Here is a 23,877-nt window from a genome sequence, read left to right as displayed (position 1 = left end):
AATGAACAAAGAACACTGGAGTCTTTCAAAATAGAACAGGAAACATGGAGATGTAAACATGACACATGGGGAACCTGATAAACCATGAACTAAACTGCAAACTACGCATGACCGAATAACTAGATAACTGAAAAGAAACTCGAATACAGATGAAATAACAAAATAACATGAAACTCAGAAACACTGGGTCACATGACCCAAGACCATGACACCAGTCATTGATCTAAGCCCACACATTAAAGTCACTGCGCCTCCTCAGCTGATACATTTCAACTGTAAGTTATTGTGATTCATGTTGTGTGGTAATGGAAAACTTGTGGAGAATAAGTTACTGCAGTGCAATTTTACTTTAATTATTTTATTAGTGGTTCAGCATTTAAGATAGTTGTATAGCATGACCCATGACAATTGTAAAATAAAAAATAAAAATGTAATGTTGAGGATAATGTGCACTCAAAGTCAGCATTTCTGGTGCATATGTCTAGTTCATATGGTCTGCAAACAAAGAAGTTGAGTTAGCATTGTGAAATCTATGTACATACACAAAATGTAAATTTTATAACACAAAATCATTTCCCTGACCTGTTTCTTTTCAGGCCACTTGAGCTTGAGGAACACAATCGTGTTGTTCAGTCCAGGATTCAGTTCTTTCGGCAGCTGAACACTAACTGTTCTGCTTGGAAGATGATCATATGATATTTCCTATATTATCAAACAAGAAGAGAAACATTCATTCATGTGAATGCCTGTAATAACACAATGAAACTCTCAACTAAGACTGATGGGTATGATTTCTTTGTTGCAAAAAAACTAAGATAATGTTCTGACAATGAATATTAGGAAAATAATTAAATATATTTAAGCATCTAATCTGGAACAACATAACACATCATTAAGATTCATACTCTTTGAAGCAGCACCAAATTTTAATCTATAAAGTAAATGTTGAGGTGCTACATAGCAAAAGTAATAATATACAACCTGTTTTGTTGCTTATGAAAAATGTAAGCAATATACATGTACACTGTTTGTATCCTATTGATTTCCCAATGTCAAACATTCCATCTTTTTTTCTTCAGTGATAATAAATATTTTCATATAAAAAAAAATCATAACCAGAAAGTGAATGTATGTATGCACATCCTTTTAAAGCAAGTTAGTTACTGTCACAATCATTTTTAAATTAATATGAAATCAGATTTTTTTTAAATACCTCATCACTCGCATGAATATCGAAGCCGTTGAACATGTCATTGGGTTCATACTGGAGAGCAACAATATGGTCAGAAGTCATTGATAAATGGCTCCCGTTTATTTTTCCTTTCGCTATGAAATCTTCTAGTTCCTCAATTGCGCTTGTGGAAAAGGACAAGAAAATATTAGCGTGACTCATTTTGCTGTCTCTCATTAATTCTTATACTACATACATAAGGTATACTTAAGGTATATACTTAAGGTATATACATACCAGGGCTCTAGAGTGCGACCAATTTGGTCGCAAATGCGACCAAATTTTTCAGTGGTGCGACTAAAAATAAATATTTGGTCGCACAGGTGCGACCAACTGTTCCGGTAACAAAAAAAAAATCTCTGTAACTCTCCGTGTGGTCAACAACAGACACACATTATGCCCCTATCGTGGACTAAACCAATCAGAGATAGTCAGGGGCGGGACCTCTCTGATTGGCCGTGGTCCAGTTGAAAGTGCAGGTGGAAGAGAGAGGTGAGTAGCTTGAATAAAGCGATATCAATTCATTAACGGATTCCACACAAAGACCTAAACACGGAGCGGACCCAACACATCAGAATCAGCTTCGTCTTTCTCGGCTTTCTCACCCGACGGCCTGAACACGGACACGCTGTCGGAGCTTAGCGATTCTTCGGGTCCGCACTGTGTTTACGTCTTTTTGCGCTGATTCTGAGCTGCAGGTTTTGCCTCTCTCCAACCAAAATTCACCGAGCCTGCAGCAAAAGAAGCAGCAAACTGCGCTTCACATTTGATCAATGTCGTCATGAATTCCCTCTGACTTTTGCTGTTTTGCTTCCACTACGATAAAAATCACACTTCCTGCACAGCTCTCTCTCTCTCTGTACTTCAGGAACAGTTTCCCGTCTCAAATCTGTTTTCTGCATTATTCATTCGCTTATTACCCACCAGTCTAGCGTTGTTTACAGCGCTTTTTCTTTTTTCACTTAAATGACCTCGGACAAGAAAGCCTAATTTCTGCTGTTCAATACTGAAGAAATTTTAATTTCTTAAAATTATGCAAAATTGCAGAATATTTTTAAGGTTATCTGCTATAAAAAGCCAGACCAGGAAAATCTCCTTCATGTTTTCCTGTGTTTTATTCTCAGTTACTTTCACACAAAGGCATCTGCTGTGATTTTCACAATTCTGATGAAGTCTCATGTGTATCAGTACTGATAAATGATCAGAATTATAATATTTCTGACTGTCTGAGGCTAAATTGAATCAAATCAGGACTTTGAGAACCGGAATTGAATGGATTATAGAAATCAGTGATGATACTCAGCCCTAGTGAGCAGCCTAGGCCTGAGAGAAGTGGATGTACTGTAGCTGTGGGTAATAAGAAAAGATGAAAAGAACTATTGATAACTTTTTTGTTAAGTTAAGGCCTGATCTGTCTGAAATTCATAGCCAGTGCTCTGACACGGTGCCATCAATATTTGAATGCTGAAAAAGCACATTATATGCTGCAGTAAATGCACTGCCCAAGTGTCCCCTCTCCCCACGGCCTTTCAGCAGCAGACAGCAGCAAACAGGTCGTCAGAGGAGGCCAAGATGATGATTAAGTTTTTAACATTTTCTACAATATTGACAAAGCACTTTAAGCACAAGTTTGTTAGTTAATAATTTAGAAATTAATATTGTCTGTATGGACTTCCCCCCCCAAAGAAAGTGCACATGTAAAACTGCGGTGTTAAGCGATGCGGTTGAAAAATTTGAGTGCGCCTAACTTTTGTGCCGGTACGCCTAAATTTTTTAAGTTAGGCGTACCGGTGCGCCCATGTCAAAAAGTTAGTCTAGAGCCCTGCATACTATATACCTTAAAATCTTAACTCTGTGTTGTACTCCTACGTACATAAAACTCCAAACAATTGAAATAAAAAAGTGTGCTGTGATTTGGAATGAGAGTGTTTACTTGATAGTGTCATCCATGCTTCCAGTTTCCAAAATGTTGTCTACATAGTTCATACAGCAGCAGGAATCATCTGTAAAATAACATCAATTTTCACATTTTTACTACATTCAATATATTAATTTAATATCTAAAAGTCCTACAGGAGTTCTCACATTTTCACCTGTAAACTCTGGTACATTTTTATTTACTGTATTACCCAAGAACAAAGATGCGTGGGAGAGACACTTCAAACCTAAAGCATAGAAACAAGCATCTTAGTCACAGGTCAGTCACAAGCCCCGAGTTCTTTTTAAAATGTTTAATTCTGTGATTAACCCCTGTGCCACTGTTCCCATGGAGACTTCCTCTGCACTTTATTAAAAGAATATCCGCTTTACGGTCTCCACATTCACAGGCAGTGTTTGACCTAGATCTTCTCTCTAAGAACTCAGCTCATTTTCATCAGTTTGAGCCTGTGACTTTTTCTGTCTTAACGGAAGTAATTGATCATTTAAGACCTTCTAATACCCCTCAGGATATTCTTCCTTCTCGCCTTTTCGAGGAAGCTCTTCACATTATTGGGCCTAATGTTTTACTCTTATTAAATTCCTTGTCATTAGGTTGTGTACCAGCTGCTTTCAACATGCTGTTGTGCAACCCATTATTAAGAAGAAAAATCATAATCCAAATGTTCTTTTTTAACTACAGGCCAGTTTCTAAACTCTTTTATGTCCAGAATTTTGGAAAAGGTAGTTTTTTAGCAACTTCAGACCTTTTTAGATGATCATGGCATTTGGGAAGGGTTCCAATCTGGTTCTCATCACAGTACTGAAATTGCACTTTTAAGAATTTTTAATGATCTTCTTTTAACTGTCGACACGCACAACGAGAGAGTAAACCTCAAGTAGTCTAAGGAGCTTGGAAAGAAAAGCATCTGGACTTCTTTAAGTTGCTTGAAGACGTTTCAAATGACATCCGAGAAGCTTCTTCAATTCTAAGGTCAAATGGTGGAGAGTTCCAGATTAAAGCCCTATGGGACTCTCCACCATTTGACCTTAGAATTGAAGAAGCTCCAGATGCTTTTCTTTCCAAGCTCCTCAGACTACAATGACCTGGATGACTGAGAACCTTCACAGACAAACCTCAAGTAGGCTACTTCTGAAAGTTTTGGTGTTTTTCTAGAAAGGCAGCTAATTTTGTGTTACTTTTCAAGTACCTTGATGATTTCAAGTGTTAATAATCAAAGACCGTATTTTGGCTGCTGCGTAGACTCACAACTTAGGAATAAAAAAAATGCATACAGCAGACATAAATTTAATTTAAAAAATGTAATTTATTCAAATCCGACATCTGCGTTGAGATTTAGGTTGTGAGAGCGTCTGTGTTGAATGGAGAAGTTTACTCTGACGCCTCTGTCTTTTTAAATGGAGGGACAGTTACTGTGTTTGTATATGTAAGCATGTAAAAACTAGATTAACAGCAACAGCAATTTGTCTATATCCGCCATTGTAGAAATTAATCTCATGTAAACAATAACCTGGCGCACAGCATAACGTCAAAAAAGGCAAACACCTTTGATGTTGCGTGACTAAAGCGGTGTCTCAAATCAGGGGCTGCATCCTTTAGAGGACCTGGCCTTCGTGGTCTTCACGTGGGCCAGGTCCTCCAAAGACCAACAAGGCCGTAAGTGCGAATCTGTGAAATTGGACAGTGTAGCCTTCAGATTTACGTCACCGCTGTCTCAGCAGAATTTAATAAACTCAGCCATCTACTCCTTGCTATGTAAACTATAACAGGACACTGGAGTAAATTCTCTACCATCTCACACTTCTGTTTAATCAGTTTTCTGTTTGACGTTTATTCAACTGTGTGAAAACTATAACTTTAATCTCAGCCAAACCAGTTTATTCAGGAACAAATAAAATACTGAAAAAAGCTAAACAATAACATTTTTAAGTTATCTAAGTGACTTATATATCATGTTTAACCTGAGTAGCGAGTAGTCTGAAAACAATGTGCCGGGAGTCTGGGGTTCTCGCCTACTCTAGTGAGCCTTGACCTCCCGGTCAGCTATCGAGCTGGTGGGTAACAGATGTCTCCAAAATCGTCAGGGTACTTTTGCAAATATATGATGTCTTGATAAACAGAGCAGATATTTGAAGTTTACACAGCTACATTCTCGCCTGATGTTCAAAGTTTATTTTGTGACCCAGAAAGAGTAATATTTCAAACTTTTTAGTTGCGCTCCTCCGCTATTGCCGCATTTGAAAAGTATTTTTATATTATTGTCCAAATATTATAAATAATAGTTTAAATAATAAATTATTGAAAAGGGTAATACCAGTAATATTACAACTAAGTAGCTGCTGCCATTGTAGAAAGTGGAATTGGCTGGGCTGCGCTATGAATTCTGGAATAATTTGGGCCACGAAGGATACACCCGACGCATCCTTCAAATTTGGGGAAATGAAGGACGCATTTGTTGTCGCATTTGGAGAAGCCTTTGAATTGGGACAGCCTTCGTTGCATCGCTGTGACATAATCGGCCTTCAAATCCAGCCTCCAAAGGAGGCAGCCCTTGAATTGAGACACAGCCCAAATCTCTCACCTAAACACAAAAACTGAGTTTTCGCAAATCTCCACCATGGGAGGAGTTTTTAAAAATCTCCATTTTCAGTGGTCGAAAACACAGTAAAACAATAAGACAGCAGTTATTGTTTTTGGAAGTTATGTCCCTTTGGATAAGTTAACTGATACCCTTGGTCCTCTTGGTCCATCATTCTCACACTGTAAGAAATCTCAGTGTTTTTAGATGGCTCTTTTAAATTAGAGAAGCAAGTGTCCACAGTTGTGGAAAACAGTTTTTACAAGTTACGTGAAATTGCCAAGCGAAGCCTTATCTTTCTCCTAAGGACCCTATTCATGCCTTCATCACCTCTAGACTGGATTACTGCAGTTCTCTCTATTTGGGTCTTCAACACTCACCTGTCCATTGCTTGCAGTTATTCCAAAATGCTGCTGCATGTCTTTTAACAGTTGTTAGATTGTATGAACACATTGCTCCAGTGAGCAACTTGACACTGGCTCCTTCTCTGTATTCGTATTGATTTTAAGATTCTTTTAAACATTTAAATGGCATGGCACCCAGTTATTTAAGCAAACTCCTCAACATATATAACCCCAAAAGAGCACTGAGATCATCTATCCAGATGCTCTTAGTACAGCTGATGTCTCGACTGAATCATAGAGGAGATCGGGCCTTCGTAGGTGCAGCATTTAGACTCTGGATTAAGTTTCCAGTCAATATTCATATTCAGAGTCTATACAGCCTTTCAGATCCCGTCTTAAAACTCACTTTTTTATGTTGGCTTTTAATTCAATTTAAGTTTGAGTACCATCAAACTTGTTTTATATTTTTTATATTTGTTTGTTTTTTCTTATGTTAAATATATTGTCTTTTTCTGTATATGTTTTTCTATTGTTCTTCACTAATTGTGAAGCACTTTGGTCAATTTTGTTGCTTTTAAATGTGCCGCAGAAATACAAATGATATTGATATTGATTAAAACATCCTACCTATATTGTGACTATTGTGACACCGATCCTTGCAGGAACCCTGACCTAATGAATTTTTATATTGCGTTGTGTTGCAGGGTGTTTTTGGAGGAGAATCCGTAGAAGTTTGTTGTGACAGAAAAAACACCAGCGACCAGAGAAGCCACCACTTCATCCTGTGAAGTAGAGAGAATTCATTTGAAAGTATCTGTGCTTTACAACCAATCATAAGCTATGTCATGGAAGAAGTTCACCCTTCATCAAAGCAACTTTGAATTTTTATAACTTTTATTAAGATATAGTGGAACATAAGACTTTTGGATTCAAGAGTGAAATTTGTCTGAAGTCTGTGGGTTCTTAGAGCTTTTAAGTCTATGAAGGATGCAGATACTAATACCGGTAGACTTTCTTTGAGGAAAAAACTCTTTATCCTCATCAATACTGATGTGGCAACACCAACAAAAATAATCGATAAATAACTCTTTTTCTGTCAGCTGCTCCCTTTGAGGGTCACCACAGTGGATCATCTTCCTTTAGCTCACCCAATCTGTAGCATCCTCCTTTGTCATACTAACAATCTGCATACCATACTACCGTCTTGTAAATCTTCCCTTATACTACCATCTGAGAGAGAACAAAGGACGCGACCCTAAGCGACGGCCTCGAGGTAAAAGAGCCGGCATCAGGAACAGGCTACGGGCTCGCGCACACCGCGCACACCGCGCACCCATGCCCAGTATCCTGCTAGCCAATGTTCAATCCATCGAGAACAAGCTTGATGACCCCAGAGCCAGAATCAAGTTCCAGAGAGACATTCGGGACTGCAACCTCCTCTGCTTCACCGAGACTTGGCTGAACCCAGCGATACCAGACCACGCCGTGCAGCCGACGGGGTTCTTTTCGGTTTACCGCATGGACAGGACAATGGAGTCGGGGAAGAAAAGAGGTGGTGGAGTGTGTTTGATGGTGAACAACAGATGGTGCGACAGCACAAACATCTCCCCACTCACACGCTCTTGCTCGCCCAATCTGGAGCTTTTGATCGTTAAGTGTCGCCCTTTCTATCTCCCTCGGGAATTCACTGCGGTCATTGCCTGCACTGTTTACATTCCGCCTCACGCGGACTCGGACACTGCCTTATGTGAGCTACATGAGGCTCTCACACATCAACAAACACTTCACCGAGATGCCGCACTCATTGTTATGGGAGATTTTAACAGAGTGAATCTCAAACGGACATTTCACAACCTTCACCAGCACATCAACTGCCCCACCCGGGGCACGAGGACATTAGACCACTGCTACACCCCGTTCAAGAACTGTTACAAGGCTCAACCCCTGCCGGCATTTGGAAAATCGGACCATTCCGCCATCTTCCTCATACCTGCTTACAAACAAAGGCTAAAGCAGCAACCACCAATCAGGAGGGAGGTCGCTCGCTGGACGGACCAATCGGTGGCCGCGCTGCAGGACGCACTGGATGACGCAGACTGGGACATGTTTCGGCGCAGCTCTGATGACATCAACATGTTTACGGAAGCGGTTGTGGGATTTATCGGGAAACTAGCGGACGACACAGCAGAAAGAACTATCATCCGAACGTTTCCCAACCAGAAGCCGTGGGTGGATAAAAACATCCGCGACGCTCTGAGATCACGCACCGCTGCCTACAATGAAGGGCTTGTCTCCGGTAATATGGACCTATACAAGGCTGCGTCCTACAACGTGCGCAGCGCGGTCCGAAAGGCAAAGCGGAGCTACGGGGAAAAACTAGAGTCACAGCTACGACAGTGCGACTCTAGGAGCCTGTGGAAAGGACTGCGGACTATAACGGACTATAAACGACCAGCTTCTTCAATGATGAATGCCGATGCTTCACTGGCTGATGAGCTGAACACGTTTTATGCTCGCTTCGACGCCGCAGCAATTAAAACAACAAACGGCTGCGCGCGCTCGGAGTGCACCAGTGAAGAAAATGCATTCGTCATCACAGAGCATGCCGTGAGGAACACCTTCAGGAGGGTGAACACCAGGAAGGCAGCAGGACCAGATGCAATCCCTGGCCGGGTCCTTAGAGCCTGCGCTGATCAACTAGCACCGGTGTTCACGGAGATCTTCAACCTCTCCCTGGCCCAAGCTGTGGTTCCCACGTGCTTCAAACGGTCCATTATTGTCCCTGTTCCAAAGAAACAACAGCCCGCTTGCCACAATGACTACCGTCCAGTAGCACTGACTTCAATTGTGATGAAGTGTTTTGAAAGACTGATGAGAGATCACATCACTTCTTCACTTCCTCCCACCATCGACTCACTTCAGTTTGCTTACCGGACTAATCGTTCCACAGACGATGCCATATCTCACCTGCTCCACACATCCCTGAGTCACCTGGACACTGGCAGAGGGAATTATGTTAGGATGCTGTTCGTGGACTACAGTTCAGCATTCAACACAATAATTCCCTCTAAGCTTTTCACCAAGTTGACGGATCTAGGACTCAGCTCATCACTGTGTCAGTGGATCCTCAACTTCCTCACAGACAGACCCCAATCAGTGAGGGTGGGAAAACAAGTCTCCCCCTCCATCTCACTCAGCACTGGAGTGCCTCAGGGCTGTGTTTTAAGCCCCCTGCTGTACTCACTGTACACTTATGACTGTGTAGCCACATCCGACACCACCTCCATTGTCAAGTTTGCTGACGACACTGCTGTTGTGGGCCTGATCTCCGACAACATCGAGACGGCCTACCTGGAGGAGATTAGGAACCTGGAGACCTGGTGCCAGGAGAATAACCTCCTCCTAAACATCAGCAAGACTAAGGAGCTGATCGTGGACTTCACTACAAAGCAGGCGAGGAATTACAAACCCCTCATCATCAGTGGCACGCCAGTGGAGAGAATGGACAGTTTCCGATACCTGGGTGTCCACATCACTCAGGACCTGTCATGGTCCTGTCACATCAACACCCTGGTTAAGAAAGCCCGTCAGCGTCTCTTCTTCCTCAGAAGACTTAGAGACTTCCATCTGCCACTGAAGGTGCTCAAGAACTTCTACTCCTGCACCATCGAGAGCGTCCTGACGGCAAACATCTGCACCTGGTTTGGGAACAGCACCAAGCAGGACAGACGAGATCTGCAAAGGGTGGTGCGCTCGGCAGAACGCATCATTCAATCAGAGCTCCCTGACCTGCTGTCCATCTACACCAAGCGGTGCAAGTCCAAAGCTAGGAAGATTATGATGGACCTCTCCCATCCCAACAATGGACTCTTCTCACTGTTGAGGTCTGGGAAGCGCTTCCGCTCCCTTAAGGCCAAAACAGAGAGAATGAAGAGGAGCTTCTTCCCCCAGGCTATTCGGGGCCTGAACCAGGTGTAGGACTGGACTCTCCCAAACACGTCACTATAAGACTGGACTCTCACACACGTCACCACACGCACCACCACACATTTCCTATAATCCTATAATTCCTATAATTTATAATCCTTATCTTTATAATCTCTTCTGCTATTTGCACATTCTTTACTGTAAATTCCTAAGTTAATTTGTAAATTTTTGTAGTAAATTGTAAATATTGTAGAACTTTTCTTCTGTCATTTAATGGTCGGGCATTGTACAGCTACAAGCATTTCACCCCCATGTCATACTGTGTATGGTTGTGTGTGTGTGACAAATAAAATTTGAATTTGAATTTGAATTTATCTTTCTGGAACATATCACCATGACCCTCAGCTCTTCCTACTCCATCACAGGTACAGTCTCTTTTTCACCTCTGTAGTGAATTGTCCATTGCTTTGAAAGGTTGAAGGTATTACCTTCACTACCTCATCTTCACTGTTACACCTGTCTCCCTCTCACACTGGTAGTCAGGACTACACATGTCTCTATTGTAGTTGAAATAAACCACAAAAGTCTGTTTTGTAGCTTAAAAAAAAACACAAACATTTATTCAGAGTGTGTCACAGGCTTAAACCCATGACACTCAGGCTGAGTATCACTATAGTCTACAAGACACAGTGTGTAAACTGAGGGCCTCCACTAACACACAGTGCAGAAGTCTGATTTCACATGTGGCGCACTGTTGCAGTATATGAAAGCTATAGTACCAGGATACTGAAACTAAACCATAAAATATTAAAAAATTATTGAATTAGTTTTTGTTTCGGCCGTATCATTCTATTTTGTTGTATTAATCCGCGGAACGTTAAGGCCGTTCTGTGAAAATATTGTCTGACATTAAACCGTTCTGTGGCGCAAAAAGGTTGGGGACCGCTGATCTGAGTGGCTTATATATTATATGTTTAACCCGAGTAGTGAAAGACCATGGGGGTTTGAAAACGATGTGCCGGGAGCCGCGCTTTCACCACCCGGTCAGCTGGTGGGTAACAGGCATCTCCAAGAACGTTAGAGCACTTTTGCAAATATGTGATGTCTTGATTAATCGAGCAGATATTTGAAGTTTACACAGCACCATTCTCGCCTGAAAATATCTTAAAAGTTTATTTTGTGATCCAAAAAGAGTAATATTTCAAACTCCGCCACTCTGCGTTCCTCCAACACTGCCTCGTTTGAGTTTTGGACGAAATGCATTCTGGGATATTGAATTTCGTCATTTCGAGCTGACTGGAGACCAAAACAGCCAATCAAAATTTTTTGCATCCAAGCCTGTGATTGGTTGGTTTTGTGGCACAAATATAAGTGCCACAAATATAAGCAAACCGTTTGTACATGTTTTGGAGTTCGTACGTGCTTTCTCTCTAGGGGCCACCGTAAATATATTTTTATTTATTCACTCCACATAAAATAAATCATATAATACAAAAACCAACTATTTACATTCAACTTTTAACTATTTACATTTTTTGCTTTTTCCTTTTAAACAAATTTAAAGTGAAACAACACTAAACACTGCAAACCACAACACAATTAAATAGAAATATGAAAAATGCACATTCTCTGTCATATGGGCCTGCATGAATAAACTTTCTAAATCCTTTAACAACCACATGTTAGGATGCCTGGGTCGTTGACCCAGGGTTTTTGAGTTTATTATATTATTTATTATTTCCAGTCTTTGGTTTCTTGGTTCTGTCTTATGGTTTATGTCTCTGTCTTCTCTAGTTGCTCTGTCTCCCCTGTCAGCTGTATCCCCTTGTCTAGTTCACGTCTCTGTGTATCCTTAGTTGCTATATCCCCGTGTCCAGTCAGTGTCTGTGTCTGCCCTGGTCCCACGTCTCTGTTCCCTCTGTTGTAGTGCCTGCATGTGAGTCTGTGTCTTTTGTTCAGTCTGTGTTATGGGTTTCCTGTTTTACTTTGAAAGTCCATGTCTGATGTCTGTCCATGTTTCGCTTCCCCTTGTCTCGTTAGGCCTGATTTGCCCCAGCTGTGTTTCCCTCCTGTTACCCATTCCCTGATTGCTCCCTCTGTGTATTTAAGCCCTGTGTTTCTCTGTGTCTGTGTCGTGATCTACCGTTTATTTAGCTGTGTGTGTTCTGTCAGTCCTCTGGTTTAAGTTTATTTTGATTTCTTCCAGTTATGTTATGTTACGTTTGAGTTCAGCATTAAAGCTATTTCAGTTTACGTTTGTCTCTGGAGTCTACACCTTGGGTCCTATTCCTGTCTGCACACAGCCGCCACACAACACCGCAACTGAAAATAGTTGTGGATGATTACTATACCTTTCTAATGTGACGTTGTTGTCCCTGGCTCTCTTTCTCTCTCTGTCTCTCTCTCTCCCTCCTGCTCTGTTCCTATGCTACTGCGAGTGTAACTACCGCCCCTCCCCCCCCACGGCTCGCATTGTTCACTTCAAAGAGAGTTTTAGCCAAATTACATTGGCTCCCTGTTAAATATCGTATAGATTTTAAAATTCTTTTGTTCACTTTTAATATTTTGAATAATTTAGCGCCCAGTTATCTTTCTGATTTACTCCATTCATACAATCCCAACAGAGCACTTAGATCGTCCAACCACAGGCTCCTAGCACAACCTAGGACTCGAATGAAGTCGAGAGGCGACCGGGCCTTTGCATCCGTGGCACCCAGACTCTGGAATAACCTCCCTGTTCATATTCACACTGCTGAGTCTATCCAGTCTTTTAAATTACGTCTTAAAACTTATTTTTTTACTTTGGCTTTTGATTCTGTCTAGTTGGCTGTTTTAGCTTGTTGCGTTGTTACCTATTGTTTGTTGTCCTTTTATTGTTTGTTTTAACTGTCTCATGTTTTTATTGACTGTGAAGCACTATGGTCAACACTGTTGTTTTAATATGTGCTATATAAATAAATTTTGATTTGATTTGATTTGAAAGAGTCGGCTCTAAGAGCAGTTTCGTTCACGACCGACACATCAATACTAGAAAGAGGAGACCAGCGGATAAACAACAGCAGCACGTTTAAGCTTGATCAGCTGTTGTTAGAATTGATTTAATATTACTTTCTAGTAGCAGTTGATGTTTGTTGGAGCCACAGCTGTAAAAGCTGCTGGTCATGATATCGGTTTGGATATGTGGTGAGAGGGAAACATGAAGATGAAACCAGGAGATGTCCTTACTGAATCATCAGAGCTGAACAGGTGATGGAGAAACAGGTTTAACTTTCAGGTGACATGAATGAGTTGAAGGGAAGTTGTGAACTGTTTCTGAGAGACAAATAACACCAGGATCCTTTTTTAAGTAGCTGACAGCTGGTAACTGTGCAGGGGCGGGTCTAGCAAAGTGTTGCCAGGGGGCCACGCAGGGCATTAGCAGAGAAAGGGGGGGCACAAAAAATACTTTACTTTGTTATTTCATTTAAAATGACTAACTTTTAATAGTTATCTGAATCTTACAACTAAAGTGGTCATCTGACTAAATGTATAGAAATCCATTATTGTATCTGGTAACTATGAAGTCTAACATATAACCCAGTAAGCTATACTACTTTTTCCTTTGGGAAGGCACCATCTGTACAGTCTGCAATTCTGTTGAATAGAGAGTCTATTTAATTATTGTAGAAAAATAATTGACTTCTGGGCATTAGTTTTACACGTGCATTAAATTAAAGTTGATTACGTTAAGCATCGTGAGGGTGGGGGGTGGTTCCCTAATATTTCTGCTGGGAGTTGGCAACCCTATTAGTTAGGTTGCTTAATATTTCTGCTAAGTACTCTTTAAAATACCAGAATAGGGAGGATGGTGCAGGTTTAAGTTTATTAGATTGATCAGTGTTGCTGAACTATAAAATATTTTGGGTGTAGGGTATTTTTTGCATACAGGTATAACAAAGTAGCTTTAGTGTTTTGTTTTTTAAAACTGGAGTATGAACTTATATAAAATGCAGCAAGATATTTATAAAAAACATTTTTATTGATTACAAAACACACTATATCGGATTCATATTGGTATCGGCAGATATCCAAATTTATGATATCGGTATCGGACATAAAAAAGTGGTATCGTGCCATCTCTAGTTTATATATGTTCTAACTGAGAGTTTGTGTCAAATAGCTGGGTTAAAAAGAAGTTTGAATTATTCTGAATGAGTTTTGGGTCACAAAATTGCTTACACAAGTCTGCACATTTTACATCATTTGAAAGAAATAATATGAAGCCTTAATATGTTGTTGAATGCTGAAGCAGCTGATCAGAGCACTGCTGATATTATCTCCATATGCTTCATCGTCCATGATTCATCATGACTGAACCAAAACTGGTAACCTAACAAATTTTATGTGATCTTTGCATCTCTCCATTAAAAAAAATTAAAGTCTAGACTTTATTTCAGCTTTTCAGCTTTTAGAATCTGACCTCATACAGTGACAACAGACAAAGAATCCTATATGCCCACTGTTTATACTAAATTAATTTATTTGTTTTATTATTGGAGTAAATTTATAATAATTCCCACATTAACTGGGGACATTCTTCCATGGTCACATCCAAGCACATGCACAAACAACCTGCTGTGAGTCAACCATGGGTGACACACAACAGGATGTTATATGTTATTTACATATTATTTGCATAATGTTCCTAGAAAGAGCATTATGGGAATCAGCAGACCTGCCTCTCTATAATATCGACCTCATTGCTGTTAATAATCATTCAAAAAACATTTCTAAATAGTAATAGGGTTGAGAGTTCTTGTCTTAGTGGAAACACATGAAGAAATATTAGTTCCAAAGAATAGATACAGCAGGAAATACAACTACAACAAGACATCTCAGGAAGCTAACCTTCAAAGTAAGGCCTAAAAAAAGCCAAATTTTATAGACTGTGTCCACTTGTGCTACATCTCTTACACTACCACTACTAAAGATTAGAATATTAATTAATGGAATACCTGATGTTAAACATTAACACAATAAATGGACTGGTTCTTATATAACACTTTTCTACTCTCACAAAGCACTGAAAACACACAACATGCCTCATTCATGCAAGCCCTTTTTATATGCCTGCGTGTTGTCTATTGAACAATCAAACTCTGATGGATTCCTCAGAAAGCAACATGGCATTAGTATCTTGCCCAAGGACACTTAGTATGCAGACGTAGCAGCCAGGGATTGAACCACCAACCAAACTTAGCAGATGGCCTCCTCTACCTCCTGAGCTACAGTATTTACATTTATATGTCTTCATATTACCAATTTTTTCTGCAAGAAAAGGACGAAAACCTGAATTAGATCTGTAACATAAAGACAACCAAAGCATAGCCTACCTTTGCATGTTGCAGAGTCCGTTTTATCTGAGCAGAATCAGGAGCAGAGCTGATGTGCCAGCAGAGAAAAAACAAATGAGTAACTCTGAAAAGATTGTTTGGATCTTGCTGACATTTCATGTAAATTACTTTTAGAATAAAAAAGAGGAAGCATCAGCTGACAGAAAACTAAAAATATATTCATCTCTTCTTCCACAGATGCAGCAGTGTCGAGCAAATACAGGCTTACATTAAATTAGTGAAACTTGCACTTCAAATTGCACTTAGTACTGGACACTGTATTTACATTCTTTAGAAACATTCAACACTAAGTTTTCTTTTTAGATGATAATTTTAATTTGATTTAATTTGAACCAATTTGTCATAAGAGGCCAAGTGTTGTATTTCACTGCTGCGACCCACACCCCTCCTAAAACAGCCAAAAAACCAAACTGAACATAAACTATGAAATTTCCAGTTTTGTGTGTATTGTGATTTTCTTAAGATAAGTATGAAAAAATATTTTGTTTTATTTTATTTTTTACATTGTAAATGATGAATAATAACAAGACACAGACAGATATGTGAGATATATGAGCCTCGTATGAGCCTGTTATCATATAAACTTGAATTCAAGCCACTGTGTCAAATCAGATGTAGATGTATAGACCAACCATAGATTTACTGACTGTTTGTTTGTTACTTCAAGCCCTGTGTCAGGATGGTGACCTGTCCAGGGTGTACCTGACCTCTCGCTCTATGGTAGCTGGGATAGCCCCCCCATGTTTAAAATACAGAGGTGATTCTGCGTGGTCCGTGGGAGGTATTTCTTTTAAACAAACATTCTTTATGGGGGCAACATAATGACTGTTTTAACTTTAGCATCAGTCTGCTCTAAACTAGTTGTGTTAACAGGAATATTATTACATCTGAACAACAAACAAAGCAAATTTTTTAGGTTTTATGCAGTTTTTATGAATTAGCAAAGGATTTAGAAATGCATGTAGAAGGTAATAGGTAACCCTTCACTGTTTTGTAAGCTTTAGAAGCATTATATTACAGTTGTTTTGTGCACATAGACACGGCAGTTTTGTGCCTCAATTTTATACAGTATAATGGCCATTAAGCTAACGGCAGGAGCTACAACCATTTTGTCAGGAAACCTGTTCAGGTATATGTATAGAAAGCACTTTATCATTTTGGTTTATTATTTAGCTTTTCCTTCCACCATGTGACATTAAGCAGTACAGAATGTGAAATATTTATGTTCATTTTGATTGCAATAAACAACTGCATGAGAGAAGCATGTCAAAATCACTCTTGTAATTCTTTTCCCCCTGTTTTCAGGGGTGTAACATGCGCACGTTAACTAGTGACTTTTTGGGCAAATTATGGTTTGCCCATGTTGCATATGATCAGAAGTTTACCTTAACTTTGTTGAAAGGCTAATCCTCATAAGTCCCTTCAACAGAAACACACATAGTGGCAGACTGTACAGACCTTGCAGTGAGTTCAGGATGCAGAAGAGGTACAGGCCAGCAGTGGACAGCTGTCCAAATGAGAAGGAGACCAGGCCCCAGGGAAGGTTAAGCAGAATGCCTACTCCCAGAAGGGGACACATGCTGTGCATGGCTCTATTGCATTCAGTCTGTCCAAAAATGATTTAACAAATATAGAAAGAAACATAATACAGCAGGCTATAGATGACCTGCAGAGTCCTTGAAAAGAAAACTTTCAGTTTGTTTGAAATTTCGTTCTCTTAACAGACGGCTGTTTACTCATACAGTGTGTGTGTAATGGAAATGAAATTTTAAGTCGTGATGGTAAAATATTACAAGTACATAAAATTTTATTTAAAAAAGCCAAATTAGACAACCCATTGTAGAGTATTTTTATCAAGTAATGTTCCTAGAAAGAGCATTATGGGAATCAGCAGACCTGCCTCTCTATAATATCGACCTCATTGCTGTTAATAATCATTCAAAAAACATTTCTAAATAGTAATAGGGTCGAGAGTTCTTGTCTTAGTGGAAACACATGAAGAAATATTAGTTCCAAAGAATAGATACAGCAGGAAATACAAGTAAAAAGAGGATAGAAATTTAAAAAAGGTGAATGATCTTGATTGATTGATTGATTGATTGATTGATTGATTGATTGAACGTTATTAATCCCTAAGGAAGTTATGGGTTAAAGGCTGCCTTCACTCCTACACCATCTTGATAATATCGGACTTATCTTCAAGATCGTTTTAAAAAGATGAAAAAAATTACCTCTCTGCTTTGGCCAACAGTGAAAACACATCTGATTGTCACCGCAAACTTAATCATGTTAAAGAGAAACACAATGACGAACGGTCCCACTGTAGTCACCATTTTCACTATGCCTTGGGTAATATAGCACCTACAAAGAAAGGAAATAGATGATGATAAAAATGTTACACATTGAAAAGCAATTAAGGCATTCTGTTACAAATATGTAGGTGAGTCAGTGTATCAACCAAAACAAATTGTATTCTTTTTTCTTCTAACAATGCAAGTAAACAGAAATTCTGATGCACATACAAAAAAGTTAATAAATAAAAATTAGTTAAGATTTTACATCCAAATTTGTTTCTTAGATTGCAGTTTCATGGAAGCTGGAGATACTGCCAAAAACTGAATGTAAAATATTTCACGAGTTTTTACATGCTGGCAAATTCATTCCTTACATTGCATTTTCATTGGTCTGCCTGATAAAGACGATAATCTGATAAAGAGAACTTCCTGTTTGGAGTACTCGACTCCACCCCATTCCACCACGCTGAGTTTGAGCAGGTATCTGCTGACATTGATGTAAAAGATTTGGACAAAGTAAAGGTAGAGGTGGAATCCCTCCAAAGCCATCCAGCTGAAAGTGGCCAGCAGGGAGTAGTGAAGAGCAAGAGCCATGTGGACCTTCATAGAGACACGTTCTCTGACTTTTCTGGCAAATACAGGAGATGTGATTCATGGTAAGTCACAACTTTCACATAGATTATTTGGTCATATCCTGTTTGGTCAAAATCCAGTCAGAGAAGAAAGAATGTATAATATAAATATAGAAGAAAATCTGAAATTTCTTGCAAGATGAAAAGAGACGATGGGATAAGGAAAAAAGGATAATTAACTGATAAAACATCAGAAGCAGATGCTGGAGAAATCATGGGACCAGGACAGGAGGATGCTACTAAAAATGTGGAGGAAAGGAGGGTTAAAGTTTAAAGAATGTCATCAAGCAAAAAATAATAATAATTACCAATTTGTGATGAAGAGCAAAACAGTGATGATGAGGGCAAAAAGAGAGCGACTGCAGCCAATCAGAGAAATGTATGTTAAAATCTTCTGGTCTGTAGAGAAGAAGGACTCAGTGCCATTTGTGTCAGAGCCAGAAACAGGCACCTGTGGAGAAAATACACTTTCATTTTATTTTGCAGCATTTCCATTAACGGTGGTTTAAATTAAAAACAAAAAAGGAAGTGCATGGCAAAGTCCAGTTTAATAGACCATAATAAGCAGGAGACAGACAGGTGATTGAGGAAACACTGCACTGGTCAAATATTCCAGTTTTTCCATGTTTAATATTTTTTACAGATCATCAGCTGATCTTTGGCAGCAGAAACTTTAAATGAAAACAGACTAAAAAATTTTCAAGTGAGCAACACGAGCGATGTAAAGACCAGATGTAGATTAAAATGGAACATTTAATATGGGCACAAGTTAATGAACCAATGAACATTGAGTGAGAGCAGATGGCAGAACATAGCATGTCCAGCTGAAGAGCTCGGATAACATCCTGAGCAGCACAGGGGTGCCTCGGGGTACTGTCATATCATCCTTCCTCTTCCCCCTCTATACGTCTAACTAAAATAGGAAAATAGGAACATAAACAGTGCCATCATTGCCAGACCTGGCCTACATCTGGTTGACATACACCCTGCCATGACACCAGTCAGCCAGAAGTGGCTTGATGCCGGATCTGGCCCAGACCTGTTTTCTATGAGTCAGGGCCACATAAACCAAACCACAATCTGGCCAGATGTAGCATGCCATCACATAAACAGTGCCATCTATGCCAGACCTGGCCCAAATCTGGATGACATACCACTTACCATGCCAGAAGTCAGCCACCAGTGCTGGTGATACACCAGAGCCGGGCCAGACCTGTCTGCTATGTGGGCATGAGGTTAACTGCACAGCCTCCAGGAGGCACGAGACAGCTGTATCGGTCAACCAGCAAACTTTCTAATGTTAGGTTTTCTACCCTTTTAATGCCCTCTGCTGAGGCAAGCCCACCACAGGTTGATCAATCCTGTGTGTGTATCTCTGGGTTAGTTAACGGCCTTAGCTGCCCAGTTGATGTCAGCCCTTTTTATCCATAGCCAGTGACTGGTCCTCTCAGCATTGTTAGCTAATTCTCTTATAGCCTGCCATAGTGCCTGTCCTCTGATCCCAATCTCTCTAAGCAGTTTCACTGTTGTACTGGCAACAAAGCCCCTGGACCCCACTTCCACCGAGCGCATCTTGATCTTCCAGCCTCTGTCCTCTGCCTCAGCTGCTAAGTTGGCATACTGCAGCTTCTTACGCTCAAATGCTTCCTCAATTGCATCATCCCATGGTACCGTCAGCTTAGTGATGTATGCAAGTTTTTGGGAGTTAGCCCAAAGGACAAGGTCTAGTCGCAGAGTAGTCGTTATGATCTCTGTGGGAAAAATTAGCCTCTGATCCAAGTCCACTTGCATCTGCCAATCCCTGGCAACCTTCAGCGGGCCCAGTTCCAGGGTTGAAGAGCTAGTCCTCAGCTTGTCCCCTTCCCGGACAAATGCTGATGAAAACTGACAGACCTGGTTGTGTCTCCATGTGTATCTGCCCTGAGTAAGGCTAGTCCTATAACCAACCAAGATGTGCTTGAGTGTTGCTGGGACTGTACACAGAGGGCAGGATGGGTCCTTTCCAAACCACAGCTGCAGATTTATTGGGGAATTACATGGGAATCCATTACTGCTGTTTAGACATTTTAATCAAAACGATGTCAAATTTGTGGAATTAGATGACAAGTTATCAAGATTCTTAGATTCCTAAATGTCAAACAGCATCAACTTTAATGCATAAATGTTGTGGTTAAAACAAGGAAACAAGGAATGTTGAGTAAGTAATATACAACATTTTGCGTTGATTAGGGAAAATCAGAGCAAAGGTAATCAAAATACATGTACATTAACAATCCATCTTGTTTTCTTAACAGTGATAGAATAAAAATGTCATCATTTTTTAACCAAATCTATGGATGTCATTTTAAAGCAAGTCATCCAGTGTCATGGTCTTTTGACCCAGTGTTTTCAGTTTTCTTGTGTTTTTTGTCATTTTGTATTATGTTTAAGTCCACTTGTTATTCTTAAAGTTTATATTCTGTTTAGCTTTTGTGATTTAGATTCCTCCTTGTGTGGTTGCCCTCTGTCTCCCTCTGTGCATCTGGGTTTATGTTTCCCCGGCCCGTCATTTTGGCTCTCTCTCCCCCGTGTTCCCTCGCTCCCTCTCGTCTGCCTCTCCTCCACTTCTGCATCATGTTCCTCTGTTTCCTGTCTTATTGTGAAGGTCTCGTGTTTCCATGTTCATTCTGTTCGGTCTTGCTTCCCGCATCTCGTTATGGTTATTTGTGTCAGGTGTGTTCCCCATGTGTTCTCACTTCCTGGTTATCCCTCTGTGTATTTATGTCAGTGTCTTCCAGTGTCTTCCTCAGTTCCATGAGGAACTCCCTTATTGCTGTGTACCTCTCTATGTGTTCCCCTGTGTAAATTATTATTAGATTTTTCCAGTTTAGTTTTGTATTGTTTTGCATCCAGCAATAAAGCTGTGATTTTTGAATTCACGTCCTGCCTTTCAGTCTGCATTTGGATCCTTTTCCTGTCTGCACACAGCCACATTCATGACAATCCAGTAGTTGCCAAGACATTTCAGTCTGGACCAAAATGGTATACAAAACTGATATTTCCAGTTCTGCTTCTTAAAAATGATTAGCAAGTTAAAATATCAGTGTCACAGTAATTCTGAATTACTCTGAAATCATATTTTTTAAAAATACCTCATTATAGCTGGCATAAATGTCGAGGCCTTCAAAGGAACCACTGGGTTTATACACGAGGGTAACAACATTGTCAGAACTCATTGATGAAACAGTTCCTTTTATTTGATCTTCTAGTGGAAACTCTTCCAGCTGCATAATTGCTCTTGTGAAAAAGGACAAGAAAATATTAGGTTGTTGTAAAGACTTTCATTATTTTCATACCACAAACAGTCTTAAATACCTTAAAATCTCAACTCTCTGTCGTTCACTCTTACATACATATTTGATCAAAGAGTTTTCAAAAGTATTAAACTCCAAAAGGGTAAAAACAATCAAAAAAACGATGCTATGATTTGGAACGAATGAGTTTACTTGATAGCGTCATCAAGGCTTCCCTTTTTAAGAATGTTGTCTACATGGTTCATACAGCAACAGGAATCATCTGTAAAATAAAAGAATTAAAATATATGCACATTTTCACTAAATTCAAGTTGATTGAGTCCTACAGAATCTGTCACATTTCCACCTGAAAACTTTGGTACATTCTGATTTACTTGTGTTACAGAAGAACAAAGGTGTAGGTGCGACATTTCACCCTGAAGCATGGAAACAACAGCCTTCGGACAAAATGAAAGCAGCCTACCTTTCTGACACTGATCCTCGCAGGAACCCTGACCTCCTGAACTTTGATCTTCCATTGTGTTCAGTCTGTTTTTGGGGGAGGACATGCAGAGGGTTGGTGTGACACAAAAAACACCAGCCACCAGAGAAGCCAGCACTTCATAGTGGACAGAAATGATTCGAAAAAATTAAAATGGTAGATGATGCCTGATGAGGTTTAAGTTTTATTGAGCTATAATAGAACATAAAACCTTTTAATTTAAGAGACAAATTTGTGGAAGGTCTGTGGGCTTTAAGACCACTCTAAACTCTATGATGCATGCCTCCCCTGAGGTCTTCTTCTTTACTCTCTCCCTAGCAGCTCCATGTTCAACATCCTTTGTGTAACATATCCACTATCCCTCCACATGGCCAAAGTATCCCATCCTTGCCTCTCTAACTTTGTCTCCAAACAGCTCACACTGATCTGTCCCACTGATAGATCTGTTTTTAATCTTGTCTATTCTGGTCACTCCCAATGAAAATCGTAACAGCTTCAGTTTCACTTGGTGCAATCGATCTATCACAAATCCCCCCCTGACAATCTTCTGCACCCATCACTGGACAAAAAAAGAAAGAAATAACAATTGGCCCTGACATTTCTAGTTGGTTAAAACAGCATATGGTCCAGTTAAGTGTGCACACTATTTGTGCAACAAAAAAAATAATTCCATACACATAATATGTATATTGATACTAAAACAGTATTTCTTTCTAATCATGCTGGTACACCTGTTGGGTTAGGACATCTCAGTTTCACTGCAGTGCAGCATGTGACACTTGAAAACTGCACACTTGCTATTAATTTTATTTCCCTTCTTTCTTAGTTATGTCCATATTAATTATACCTTGCCCCGCTGCACTGTTTCTGGGGCTGCTTTCCCTCCTAGAGTACTTCTTGGTAGCACTAGAAACAGCACCCTCTTGTGTCCGCAGGGCTTACTTGGCACATTTTTCTTTGACTATTTCTTTTTTCTTTTTCTATTTCTCTTTCAACATTTTAGCTTTTCTTTGTCCATCTGTATCAACCACTTCAATACTAAACGTTGTTCTACAAGGTGCACAAACAAATAGGGAAGGTATGGGAGGGGCCCGTTACATTAAGAGATTTGATTGGACAGTGTCAGCAATGGAAATTAACAAATGGTCTGCTGTCACCGCTCACAGGGCCTGTGTAATAATATTGACAACGAAAAAGAAATATTGGCATATCGGCCCACAGGTACATTAGCAGCCCTCAAGAGTACTGGAAACCTGAGGCCATACATACCACCAGCAACTGCACGTCTATCCCAGCAGAAGTAGGGAGGCCCAAGAAGAAGTCCAAGCAACCCTGGACCACCACCCTGTAATCAAAAAACACTTCTTTGACCACGGGTAAAATATTTTTTGTCATTCTATCTCAGGAATACTTCCTAATACCAATCAGGATACCGATTAACACTGATTTCTATCGGTCACAGTGAAAAGACTTGAACAAACAGCCTGTTGTGAATCAACAAGTGGTTACTTACAACAATAAATTAACATAACATCATGTTATGTTAAAATATAACATATACAATATAATATGTATGTGTAATAAAATGTTTAACAACATACTTTTCACAAACAATGCACAAAAGTATGTTGTTTTAAAAAGTACCTATGGCGGAAAAAAGAAGACTAACACCTACAACATTTACATCTGAACATATTAACAATTATTTTTTAAATGCAGAGTAAAAAGAAAACAACAATAATATTACAGCTGTAATAGGAACTTG

At 39.8% G+C, this 23,877-nt stretch overlaps 1 protein-coding gene across 1 annotated transcript in view; it reads right to left on the bottom strand.

Moving 5' to 3' along the window:
- LOC309712190 (adhesion G-protein coupled receptor G2-like) overlaps positions 1 to 16,950 on the bottom strand; it is a 38,507-nt gene extending 21,557 nt beyond the window's left edge. The window contains exons 1-6 of the mRNA XM_082542830.1: positions 16,798 to 16,950; positions 15,392 to 15,440; positions 6,720 to 6,874; positions 3,165 to 3,234; positions 1,214 to 1,355; positions 583 to 702 (exon numbers count right to left, since the gene is read on the bottom strand). Coding sequence (XP_082398956.1) covers positions 583 to 702; positions 1,214 to 1,355; positions 3,165 to 3,234; positions 6,720 to 6,874; positions 15,392 to 15,399 — 495 coding nt within the window. The 5' untranslated portion in view covers positions 15,400 to 15,440; positions 16,798 to 16,950. The remainder of the gene's footprint in view (positions 1 to 582; positions 703 to 1,213; positions 1,356 to 3,164; positions 3,235 to 6,719; positions 6,875 to 15,391; positions 15,441 to 16,797) is intronic.
- Positions 16,951 to 23,877: the final 6,927 nt, after the last annotated feature.

This window comes from Aulonocara stuartgranti, assembly GCF_965226115.1.
Source record: "Aulonocara stuartgranti genome assembly, chromosome: 1".
NCBI lineage: Eukaryota > Metazoa > Chordata > Actinopteri > Cichliformes > Cichlidae > Aulonocara > Aulonocara stuartgranti.
Note: the sequence above shows the minus strand (reverse complement) of the source record. Positions and strands in the feature narration are given on the sequence as shown.